Source organism: Colletotrichum fructicola, assembly GCF_000319635.2.
Source record: "Colletotrichum fructicola Nara gc5 chromosome Unknown KSG_Nara_v1_contig04, whole genome shotgun sequence".
Classification (NCBI taxonomy): Eukaryota; Fungi; Ascomycota; class Sordariomycetes; order Glomerellales; family Glomerellaceae; genus Colletotrichum; species Colletotrichum fructicola.
In genome coordinates this window covers 754679-766104 of record NW_027094054.1, presented here as the reverse complement: position 1 = coordinate 766104, position 11426 = coordinate 754679, and the positions used below count along the sequence as shown (strand labels likewise).

The 11426-nt window shown below is 51.2% G+C and overlaps 4 protein-coding genes across 4 annotated transcripts; 2 read left to right on the top strand and 2 right to left on the bottom strand.

Annotated features, from left to right (window-relative positions):
- Window positions 1–2244: 2244 nt before the first annotated feature.
- CGGC5_v006991 (uncharacterized protein) lies at window positions 2245–2736 on the top strand (the record flags this gene model as incomplete). Its single annotated transcript, XM_032019893.1, has 3 exons — window positions 2245–2255; window positions 2381–2391; window positions 2441–2736. 3 exons carry the CDS (start codon window positions 2245–2247, stop codon window positions 2734–2736), a joined length of 318 nt encoding a protein of 105 aa, XP_031883101.1.
- Window positions 2737–3763: 1027 nt separating this feature from the next.
- CGGC5_v006990 (uncharacterized protein) lies at window positions 3764–4492 on the top strand (the record flags this gene model as incomplete). The annotated part of the gene is made up of 1 exon (XM_032019890.1): window positions 3764–4492. One exon carries the CDS (start codon window positions 3764–3766, stop codon window positions 4490–4492), a length of 729 nt encoding a protein of 242 aa, XP_031882950.1.
- A 161-nt stretch (window positions 4493–4653) lies between these two features.
- Pnpla8-7 (Calcium-independent phospholipase A2-gamma) lies at window positions 4654–7018 on the bottom strand (the record flags this gene model as incomplete). The annotated part of the gene is made up of 11 exons (XM_066151779.1): window positions 4654–4703; window positions 4781–5136; window positions 5200–5415; window positions 5468–5574; window positions 5635–5794; window positions 5850–5988; window positions 6049–6231; window positions 6286–6382; window positions 6438–6488; window positions 6576–6794; window positions 6857–7018. 11 exons carry the CDS (start codon window positions 7016–7018, stop codon window positions 4654–4656), a joined length of 1740 nt encoding a protein of 579 aa, XP_066008814.1.
- An 847-nt stretch (window positions 7019–7865) lies between these two features.
- CGGC5_v006988 (Satratoxin biosynthesis SC1 cluster protein 4) lies at window positions 7866–9284 on the bottom strand (the record flags this gene model as incomplete). The annotated part of the gene is made up of 7 exons (XM_032019888.1): window positions 7866–8284; window positions 8345–8399; window positions 8455–8808; window positions 8880–8920; window positions 8974–9037; window positions 9090–9109; window positions 9167–9284. 7 exons carry the CDS (start codon window positions 9282–9284, stop codon window positions 7866–7868), a joined length of 1071 nt encoding a protein of 356 aa, XP_031882954.1.
- Window positions 9285–11426: the final 2142 nt, after the last annotated feature.

The following is an 11426-nucleotide window of genomic DNA, read 5'->3' as shown; positions in this document are numbered from 1 at the left end:
TGTGAACTATGGGAGTGAGTGTCAGGTTCCTCGAGAGGGTGTATTGCAACATACGGACGGTTGGGCGGCTTGGATTAGGATGAACTGCCAACTCGGACAAAACCGACTGCCTCAAGTGAATGGGTGCGAAGAATGAGTGCATTCAGCAAATGCCTTGGGGGAAAACACCATTAAGCCGCCGGGCTAATCGAATTCTCAACGCCGCGTGTGTCAAGTCCATCTGGTGCTTCCCGACAGCCCGGCACCTGTTCGAGAGGAACCCGTGGACGGCAATGTGGCATCTCGCGAAGTGCCGTCTTGGAGGATCGACCCGTTTGCCAAGTTCTAATGCCAAGATCATACGCGGTTCCACCTGCTGAAACGAAACTCATATTGACTTGGGGCATCGCCTCATTCCGGACAAACATGAATCGTGCTTGCCGTATTTGCAGTATCAAGAATTGAGAAGCGCTGGGACAATTTGCTCATGGAACTTTCCTCGCCAGTCTGGATTCTGATACCGCGAGACTGCACAGCGGACATTTGCGGCATTATGAAAATTCTGGTTTTTGCCAAGAAAACTCACAACCTGACATCCCGCACCCGCCGGCCGAGCAGACGGCGATGTTCGCGTCGCATCGCGGGTTCCTCGTCGTCGGAACGCGCGATAATTGGACCCTGATTCTCGGCGCGGCAGCCCCAGCCGAAACCAACGCCCAAAACCATAAACAACGCCGCATTCTTCAGACGATGGCGACGCCTCCAGTCCTACGCGGACCATCTGACAAGTCCGTCGACGCTGCTGCGATGTGTTGTCTGATCCGAACTTTCCGTGACAAATTATGCACAACCGATTGCGACCACGAGGGCAGATACACTACCTGATGGTATCCGTTTAGGGGAGGAGGTTATGTTTATCGTTAAAGGACTGGATGAAGGACCCCTGCCGCCGCGAACTTTGTGCGAGCTGCCGCCTGAGAGCGGTCCAGTCGGGTGCGTCTCCTTGTTTCGAGGCGCTTCGGCCGCTGATCGACGCTGCCGATATGCCAACGCAGCTGAATGAACTCACCGCTCGGCCCCTGCCAGACGGACTATCTGGCAGCGGTACCCTTGATAAGCACCCGTTCTCGGGAAGGAAGAATCACGCCGTTTGCTCCTCCAAGATTAAGGTGTTGCCGCAGCACGCACCCGTCGCACTACAGCCGGACCATCGACGGAGCAGGTCGAGCCGGGAGGAGGTTCTGGGGTATTGGCAGAGTGCGAACTGGGTTGGGTTTATTTTAGAGTTTATCCTCCGATCTTGGCCTTGGGTGCTGTCGATCCGGAGTGATCCGTGGGCTGGGTTGTGTCGATGCGCCCACCCGGCGGAGATATGGGAGGGCCGTCTGGTCCGTGGATTCACTAATTATATCGCGGGAGCCAAAAAGCCAAGCCTGGAAATTGAGCCTCAGCTGCCAAGACCCCGAATCGAACTCTTTATTGGAAGATGGACTGCCGCGCCTCGCTAGGCTAGAAGATGAGGGTTTTCATGCTCGAAGAGTATGATCGTGAACATGCTCTGTTGGTGATCCGGGCAAGCCGACGAGGCAGATAGGTAGCGCAATTCTCTCTTGGCTTCATCAGTAGGCTTAGAACTTTGCGTCGTAAGTGAGGCTTTCCAGCAGGCCAAGGCGAAGAAGTCTCCCGCCGGCAACCACACGCTCCAGTGATGTCACGGAACCCGCCAGTCTCTCCGACTGGGGAATGGTGCCGCTCTCTTCAAACGCGAACAAAATTCCAGATGCGATCTTGTTGCGCTTTTGCGACAAAATAACCCCATTCTTCAAGCTTATTCTTCCATCCCGCCTCTAAAAGGGGGCTACTGCAAGCTGCACGCTCGTCGGGTATCGACGAACCTCACATTCACCCCAGAATATGCTCATAACCTCGCACGTGTCGCAGGTTGCTGGCCAATTACAGGTAGCGTCTTGGCAGGGAAAATAAATCTCTACGGCGCGCGCGCGGGGTTGAGGCTGTAAAGACGCATACTTTCCCCCCTAGAGCCTTTGCCCCGTGGTGGCGGTAGGGTTAAGCTTCATCACTGCCGCCGTCTCGAATGCGAAACCGAATAAGGTGGTCCAATCACGTTTGCGAGATCTGATGTCTTGTTTACCCAAACCGGCCAGCTGCGGGCTAGGGTGAAAATCATTGGACGAGGCCGAGATCGTGGGCAAACTTCGAGTTCGGGGACCAGAAAGGACGCGTATCTTGAATTTGGCGAGAATTATGCCAAGATCGTGAGTGAGTGATATAAATTGGACTGATTGCTCCATCGCAGCTTCCTCCACTGCCGCTCATCATCAGCTCGAAAACTCCTCTCTCAGTAAACATCACCAACGATACCCAGATAGATCTCCTCAAGGACATTAACAAGTAGGTGCACCATCAATCAACCAAGAACCCTATGCTAACAGTCACACAGTGAAGTTCACCCTTCTCTTCTGGTTTTTCCTCCTCGGAGCTGCCAGCGTGTACGCGAGCACTTGCACTGCCTCGCCTCAAGGAAACCTCGATCGCCGCTCTGAACAAACTTTCGCGCGCCAGGCACAGCGAGAGTGTCGTTCTGCCGGTGGTAGCCCGAAGGGCAACAACAACCGGCCTGCTTGCGATTTCAGAGGCGATCCCCCGAGGAACTTCAACAATAGGAGGTTTCAAGTCACGGTGTCAGACAATGGGCGCAACAGGAACGTGAACGCGAGATGGTCCTGCAGACGCTGATGGCGGGGCTTACACGTTGACGATGAGGAACAATGATGACGACGACGGAGTAAAGGGGATGTAAGCGCACAGAGCCACGGAAATGAGATTGGCAATAAGGAGTCTGGAGCAGAGGGGATTGACGATCGTTGGAGTTAGCGAGATACAGAAGTTGTCGCACTTTAGCTGGCATTGAAAAGCACGAAGAAGTTGTGTCACAATGGAGCGTATAGGGGGCATCGGAACAAGTTGATGCATGTTGAGGCTGTGGGTATGGTTGTGGATGTGGATGGTTGTGGATGGGGAGGGATGTGGATGTGGATGAGGAAATAGGTTCTTAAGGATGGCGTGAGAGAGACAATTGTTCTACCACTCGAGTCAATACAAATATTAAGACTACAATCGACGTGATTCAGACTGGGACGTGAAGGTGCGGAAAAGATTTCAGATGTACATAAGGGAAATTACGTGATGCGCCGAGGACCATAACCCTGCTCTCGCCGGCTGAGAAATCTCTACAACGACGCCCACGTTGTAATGCGATAACGGAATCGAGTTCATTCAGTCGGTCTTGAATGGCGTTCTCAAATGACAACGGTTCCATCGTGAAAAGATGTAGTTGCAGTTACACCAATCGCGGGCGAGACCGGCTTGGCCAACAAGCGTTCTGCCGCCAATTCAGCCGCCTGCGCGAGAACGACAGGGGTCGCATTTGCCTAATCCAGCATCCCGGTGGGCAGTTGGCGCAAGGTAAGCGACACATCTCAAGCAAACATGACAACTCAGCGGCGAAGCACCAACAACTGGGTCGGAAACTCATGTTTGCATCACAGTCGCATCATGTCTCTTCTTCAATTCTCCCTTTGCGCTAATTCTTCAGGGTTCCCAGCTGTTGAATCGACTAGCGCGGGCCGCTGAAAGTGGCCCGTGCCATCGCCACCGAACGTCACTGAGCTTCCTCCGACTTCAAATCCCGCCACTTTCCACTTCCAAATCAATAACCTCAACATCTCATTTCACATCACCAAAGGCAGAGCAGTCGTTCAAAATGAGCTTCTCACAGTTATCTCTGGCTGCGGCCTATGTAGCCTCAACCTACGGCACCTATATCGCCCTCTCCCCTCCAAATCCGCGACCCGCCGACGCCCCTCCGACGACCGACCAAAAGGGCCAACCAATCCGCGACTCAATGCACATGTGGAAGTTCACCCACAACCACTTCGCCAAGTTCATGATCATCCCCTTTGCCCTCCTTTCTTCTCACGCTGCGTCCCTCGCCTACAAATATCCCAACCTGCCGCCAGCCCTGCTCGGTCACGGCGCGCAGAACCTCAACAAAGACCTCATCACATGGTCCCCCTCCACGGCCATCCCGCTCGCGCTGCTCTTCTTCGTTGGTGTCCCACTGCGTCTCATCCCCTACCGCCACCTCGGCAAGAATTTCACGTTCGCGCTGACGAAGCCGAGCGGGCTGCGTACCACGGGGGTTTATGCGTACATGCAGCACCCGAGTTACACTGCCGTTGTAGTGCTTGTGCTGTGCAACATTGCCCTGCTTGCGAGATTGGATGGAGTGCTTGGATGCTGGATCCGGCCGGACATGGTGAGGACCTTGACGGGGGTTGAGATTGCGGGCCTGGCTATTGGGGGTTGCTTGTTTTTGACTGGGGTTGGAACGAGAGTCGTGGAGGAGGAGGCCATGTTGAAGGAGGAGTTTAAGGAGGATTGGGTGCAGTGGCATGCGAAGACGGCGAGGTTTATTCCCTGGGTCATTTGAGGTCGAGTCGAAGAATCATATGACAAATTTACTAGACAATGAAGTCTACTTGCTACCACTAGTACACTACACTAGTTCAATGGGCCCCCTCCTCGAATGTAGTCTTGTCCGGCGGCGGCGTCGGAAGAGATGAAGTGGGAACAGGAGCAGTAGCAAGAGACCTAGCATCGTCGTCTTTCGAGCTTCGGTCGCGCAAAGCCGCAGCACAATCCTCAATCTTGTTGAGTTGATTTTTCCCGTCTGCGTTCATGTATTTGATAGCTTCGTCCGCTATCTCGCGTTTCTTACCTGAGTCATCCAGGGCGATGTCGAACGGCTTCGGATCCGAATCCGATTGCGCTACCCACGAGTCGTTCTTCTTCACCAAATCAACCCATCCGTCGCCAACGTTGAACCGCCAATACTTCTTGATACCGCTTTGGGGAGCAAAATTGTTGATCAGCGATCGAAATAGAACGTTGGTGATCTCCGTGTTGGTGGTCAGGGCTGACAGAGCGTCCAGGAACGCGGCCTTGATTTTCAAGAGGTCCCAGTTGAGTCCTATGGTAGGAATCGCTTTTGCTTCGGCTGCGCCTGTGCCAATGCTCAAGAAACAGCTAGTCGTGCGTGCAGGCCCGAAGGTAGTCATAACCTCATTCCATGCCCTGTCAAATACTAGTTAGCACTTTGGTCTATTGTCGGCAGGCAGGTTAGAAACTCCGACTTACCACCCCAGCGGGTTGTTGGCCTGCAGTCCACCGTCCACAAGAGTGTATTCTCCAACAGTTACATGTTTGAAGTACAAGGGCGCCGCGGATGTAGCTCGAGCTGCTTCCCATAATTTAATGGTGGGCAATTTGTTTTTCTCGACTGGGTTCACATAGGACCGCAACAAGACAGGGGCGGTGCTGTTGGCGTCCTGCTTCCGGGTAGCTGTGACGAACCTGTCTCTAGACGTTAGCTGAATCCCCAAGGTCGGTATTTTCTTCTTCTTACACTTTGCATTTCGCGTTATCGTCGTCTTTCAGCAAAACCTGCTCCGGATCCGCTGGCTTGCCTTCCTGATCTTGCATATATGTCCGCATCGCTGTCTTGATGGAATTCTCCAATTCATCAGACGCCCATTTCTCACCTTTGGAAATTTCGTTGAATGTCTCTCGTACCCATGACAACCCCGACAATAAGTACCCAACACCGGGGATATCGTTCAGAAACTTGTTGTCCAATATGCCGCGCGGGAAAACCTTGTCCATGAAGTTCTCGTACTCCTTGATGCAATCACTAACTTTCATTTTCATCCGGCCGAGCATGATGGCAATGAGCCTGTGGGACAGTGTCTGAGCCTTCAGTTCATTAGGGACCTCATTGAATGACTTACCCTCCAGTACTGGTACCGCAAATCATGTCAAATACATCACAGGGCTTGATGTTCTTTGCGTCATAGTCCTCGCCGTGCGCCCTGATCATTATCTTGTTCAGGATGTGGAGTGCAGCGAGGCCTCTAACGCCCCCACCATCTATGAGGTGATCAGAACAATTCACTCTTGCAGCCAAATGTGATGAATAATCTGACATACCTATGACGAGAACACGTAGTTGATGCGTTTCACTCGTATCGATACGTGAAGCGTTGAATACAATATCGGGAAGACGACGTTGTTCCATGCCAGGATACAGTACTTCGTTCATTTCCATGATGGCGTGCTGGAAGCTTTTCGTGCGCGACACCACATTTTCGAAGTTTACGGGGGTGTGGTCCGCTAACAAAGGATTCAAAATCTTGAAAGTCGTGATTGAGACACAGCATTACTTACTAGGATTCCCAAGTTCGATGGCCAGATAGCCTTCCTCGGCATAAATAGCCCAGTCGCGGTATTGAGCACAAATTTGTACCGCAAGAACGTTCCCCTCCTATTTCAACATTAGTTTGCCATCCCATTAGAGATTGCGCATCTAATCGGCTTACCTCAAGAGCTCCAAACATCTTTTCTCCTGTTCTAAACTCTCGGCCGGCTCTCTGCAATATTTAGTTCCATTCATGATTCTTCCCATGGGACTTTTGATGACGCATGGGCTGATGAGTAGGAAGAGCATGTGGACATACCTCTTCAGGGACCGATTGTGCTTGAACGTTGAGATGGCTCTCCCACGTGAGCTTAATACCGTCCTTGATTCTTGGGGTTTCTGCTTGTTCGTCTGCCATGATGGCGATCTCGAACCATGTCCAGGTCCCAGCTTCCTTGTCAAGGCATTGCCCTTGATCGCTAGACTTGGTGTGAAGCTGAATCCGATTGATTCGCTTGATGGTATCGGCATCCAATCGCTGAAGGAGAACATATGAGTTAGACTACCTCAAATGTGAAATATGGGAGGGCCACATCTCACCGGGCTTCGGAACCAGACTTTCGATTGCACCTCAGCGTCAACGGCCTCGATGTCCGCGGTGCTATCAGAGTGAATGACATAATCCCCATTTTCAGCTGTGGCAGCATCCGTCAGGGGGAAGGCAGGGTACTTCTTCCACTCTTGATGATGATTGCCTTCCATGGTGTAAAAGAGAGTTCCGAAAAAGCACTGCAGTGGAGCCGTATGAGTTTGTCGAAGACGAAAATTGTCATCATCATGGAGGGCGACCGGCCCAGATTTTATGAGTTTTGATGGTGCGATGGATCTGACCAATTCGCATCTGTTGATGTTCTTTTCTGCGCGAGCAGACTGTGAATGTGATTCAGCCAGCCATGTCGCAAACTCTTGACTAACAGCAGTAAGGCGGCAGTTGCTTGTGGTGCCTCATCATACGGTTCTGGATCAAAACTGCCGTTCCCATACTTGTGGAGATTTATCCGAGACATGGCTGCGGTCTGGAACTAGGCTTGGTTGATACGCAAAATAAGAATAACTGGCTAGGAATAATGCCCGGAACTAAAATTCCTTTGAAGAAGTGCCGACGGACCATGGACTAAGGGTCTTGGATGCATGTACCGTTGGAGAGGAATGGTATGTACCACCCATCTGTGCCATCTGTCTGATAAGCCCGTGTCTCCCACAGTGGCCAAAAAAAAACGTCGATCGCATATTTGAAGCCTGACATGAAATCACATGCTGGAGTCACAAAAACAATATCCAGCCTCCCATTCTGCGGGCGTGCGTCTCGTCACTCCCGAATCAGGCACTGCATCAACCATCACCCCTCGTCAAGGGCTCGCGGTATATCCTTGTAAGACCACTCCATTTCTCTATTGAACCAAGAGACAACAATACAATTTCTGCATCCACCGTACAGTTCACAGAGAGGATGAAAAGAGTAAAGCTCTGGTATCCTTTTACAAGAGTCGAGCGCCATATTTTGCGTCAATTACAACCAAGTTGGTTACAGGGTCTACTATTAATATTTCTATTCCTTCCGCGTATCCCAATCCGTTGTACTGGCTTTCGGAACAATGGCTTCTTCACTATCATTAGTTGGTGGAACCTCATTCCGCGCTTCAGACCCTTCGCGGGTGTCAACGGCCGTGATGGTGGTTCTTCGTCCCGTGTGCCGGCCGGATAAGTTCTGCATGGGGAACGATGAAGCCGTCATCCTAACATTCCCATTCTTGCCGCTGCTTCCGAGAACATATCTTGTCTTGGAAGCTAAGGAGCCCAGTAACGATGGGAAATGCTTCCTGAGAAAGACTTTGAAGGCGGAGGTGCACCCGCAGAAGATGGCCAGGTAAATCTCCAGGGAGTACCAGATAAGTGACTCGGCGAATTGCTGGTAGATTTCCTTCGTCGATGCCAGTTTTCGTACGTAGTAGAACCGCGTGCAGGCAGCTTTGGATCGTAAGCAGGATGAAAGAAAAGGGCAAGGAGGATGGTGTCCTTGAGACATACCTGCAACGGAAACTATCCCAAGAGCAAATACAGCAGAAACCGCGATTTTCTGTCGCTATGGTCGCAAGATTTAGCAACTTAACAAGACTCAAAGGTAGAAAGTCTCTTACTATGGGTAGCTGTAACGACCACACCATGGGTAAGGGGCACAGCCACAAGCACAGGTCCGTCACGACAACAATAGCTCCGGTCGCGTCCCAGAACTTTTGTTGCGTAGCCGCCGTCATGCAGTGTTCTCCGAATATCCTAAAGTTTCCTCCAAATGTCCAGAATATGGCAGGCGGGCTGCACTCGAAGATGGAAATGCCGGCGTGGGCGATCCCCGTCGCGATGACGACCGCCATCAATCCAAAGACTATCCATCGCATACGTGGTCGGTGGTCGAGACGTAGGTAAAAGAGTAGCAGGGCTATCTTTACTAGCATCAAAGCCAAGGCGTAGAAGACTCGGGAGATCCAGAAGGACTATACCATATTAGAGTCTTGAATGGTTTGACGTTCGATAACGCGAGGGCCATGGGCGGGGAACGACGAACAAGTAACATGGGCTTCCAACTTTCGGGTGGAATGTCGGCAACTAAACACCAAGTCAGTTACGCTCGGGCATTTGCAGGACATCCCGTTTCTTACTAATGAGTCCGAGGCCATTAGAGACAGAAATGATGATGCATATTGACATGATAATTGTCGCGATCTGCGAGACGGTGTCAAGATAGTGTTCCTCGAATGAAGATCATAGTGCCTACGGTGCCAGCAACCATCACAACTATCACGATACATCAGCTATCGAACTTGGCTGTGAAGGCACATACTCGACACATACTATCATCTGGGCCTCCCGACTTGGTGATGCCATATCTGGAGTAAAGTCTGATGCCAATGACGAAGACAATGAAGATGATAAAGGAAGCATTAAATCCGATACAAGCCCTTTGAGTCATGTTGAAAGCTGGCATGGGCGTGCTCCTCGCCAGCTGATGACCGTGTGGGCTTTCATCCATGGTCACGGCTTGACTGTGGATTAACGAACCTGCGATCGATGGAGCCAAGACATTGGTTGAACTCAAGAAAGAGGGAACCCCAGATAACTCTGGGGTCCATGTTTTTATCTATCCCATCTTGCGATTCGGACGAATACAGGTTTTCTCTTTCCGATGTCCCCGAACTGCCCAGGCGGGCGTGCTTCAGGATCATGAATCAAATGGTTGCAGTGCTTACCGAGAAGAGAGCTGACAGCCGGCAGATTGTATGTACCCCTGCAGATCAGCAGAGAGGTAGGCATCTTTCGCCTATGAAGAGTGAAGATGCGAGTCATTCCGGCGGGTATTGGCTGATAAACGTGGTGGCTTGGGTCACTTGCATCATCTGAACTGCAGGCTCTCGTCTATCTGGCTATGACATGGGGTTGTCGTTCAATCTGACGGAAATTCATGAGATTCGACTTGTATTTGTCAACGCACAGAGCTATTGGAAGTGCACCTTTGAATCACGAGTCGATCACACTTTCAGCCATGAGGTGATTTCGACCATTTCTTCAGCCCGCCGGCTCATAGTCCTCGGTATCTTCAAAAACAGGATACGATCAATCAATCGTCGCACAGACCGGCTCTTGGCGCCCAGGGTCAGCTCCTGTCGATGCGACCCTACACGGGCAAAACACTATGGCATCTGTCCGCAGCGGGGCCTCTCCCGCGCGCCTGTCGCATTCCGGCCAGAAGGTTTTCCGTCACGAGTGATCTCCCGTAATCATATCAAGTGGGGGGTGAGCTCGGGGTGATACTGCTGCATAGGGATTTCTTATCGAGCCTGTCTTCTGTGCATATTTGCATTGCGTCCCGGGCATCGGGTACGTGCAGCCAAACCCTAAAAATCCGTAGGGATGAACTGAGATATACTTCAATATTAAAATCACGTCAGACTGTACACGGATCAACACCCCCACTGACCGAAGCCGCTTTTCCCGCTGCGGTCCGCAAATAAGCAAGGTTTGGTTACTTTGACTCTGTACATCACCTCACAACCGTGCTCGATCGCTAGGTTGTGATTGTGTACAGCCAAGTTCAAGGGCGGCTTCTGCATGCGTGTCGTAGGCTTGTAGACCCATCTGCTTCATAATCATGATCGAGTTTGGCGAATGCCAATTTATGAAGATCTCGGGGAATTGGTCCGTGGAAATGGTGGACCGAGATCTTGAGTAGCCGTAGGGAACAAGGGCTCTCCACAAACTACTTAACTACTTGCTACAATGCAGTAAAGAATCTTGGATGAATTTGCGGCGCGCAAGACTCAGACCCCGGAATCTCCAGCGGAAATATCAGAAATATTTTTCAAAGAACTAAAGTTACACTTGCATTTTGTAATGGCGAGTGAGTGCGGCTTTGCTGTTGCCCGTAATGTTTTTCGTCGACTAGGCTCACGGGGTTGGAATAATTAGATGGAAGGATTTCATCGAGGCAGGTGAGCGCTTGCGAGCAAATACGACAAGACCTCTTTACTGGGGATCCGGGCAATACTTTTCCTAATTTCTGACAGAAGAGATAAAGCGACAGTAATTGAGGTCATCATGGTATTAAGACCGCGCAGCTTTTGAGAGAGGGTCCAGCCATGCCGAGTGCCCAAAGTCAGTGAGCCTTGTTAATGGGAGTTTTCCTGTCTGACAGCATACTCCCGACTTAAAGATCGAGAGGGTTCAATGGCATATTTTGCTAAATTATTGTCATTGTCGTTCTCTTACCGCCGCCCCTTCGTCTCTGTCGTCCTTCGTGTCCTTGAGGTCCTCAACATCCCTATTGCGACAATCGTCCGTATCGCCTCTATCGGCTCACGGAAAACGTCTTAAGAAATTTGTGACATGCTCTGTGGAGCTTTTGCAATCCATCAGTCATAGCTTCAACCAAAGATTTAGGCGGTCGCTTGCAGCAGTATGGCTGGCGTCGTCGTGGAAATACCTCAATTGTGCACTGAATGATTTGGCCAGATGGCTGGAAGTTTGCCTTTGCACCTGGTCGGCGTCAATGTCTCAGCAACACTCCTTAGTGGTAAGCCAAGGCCAGTATTCCTATTTTTGTTTGGTGTTTTGACCT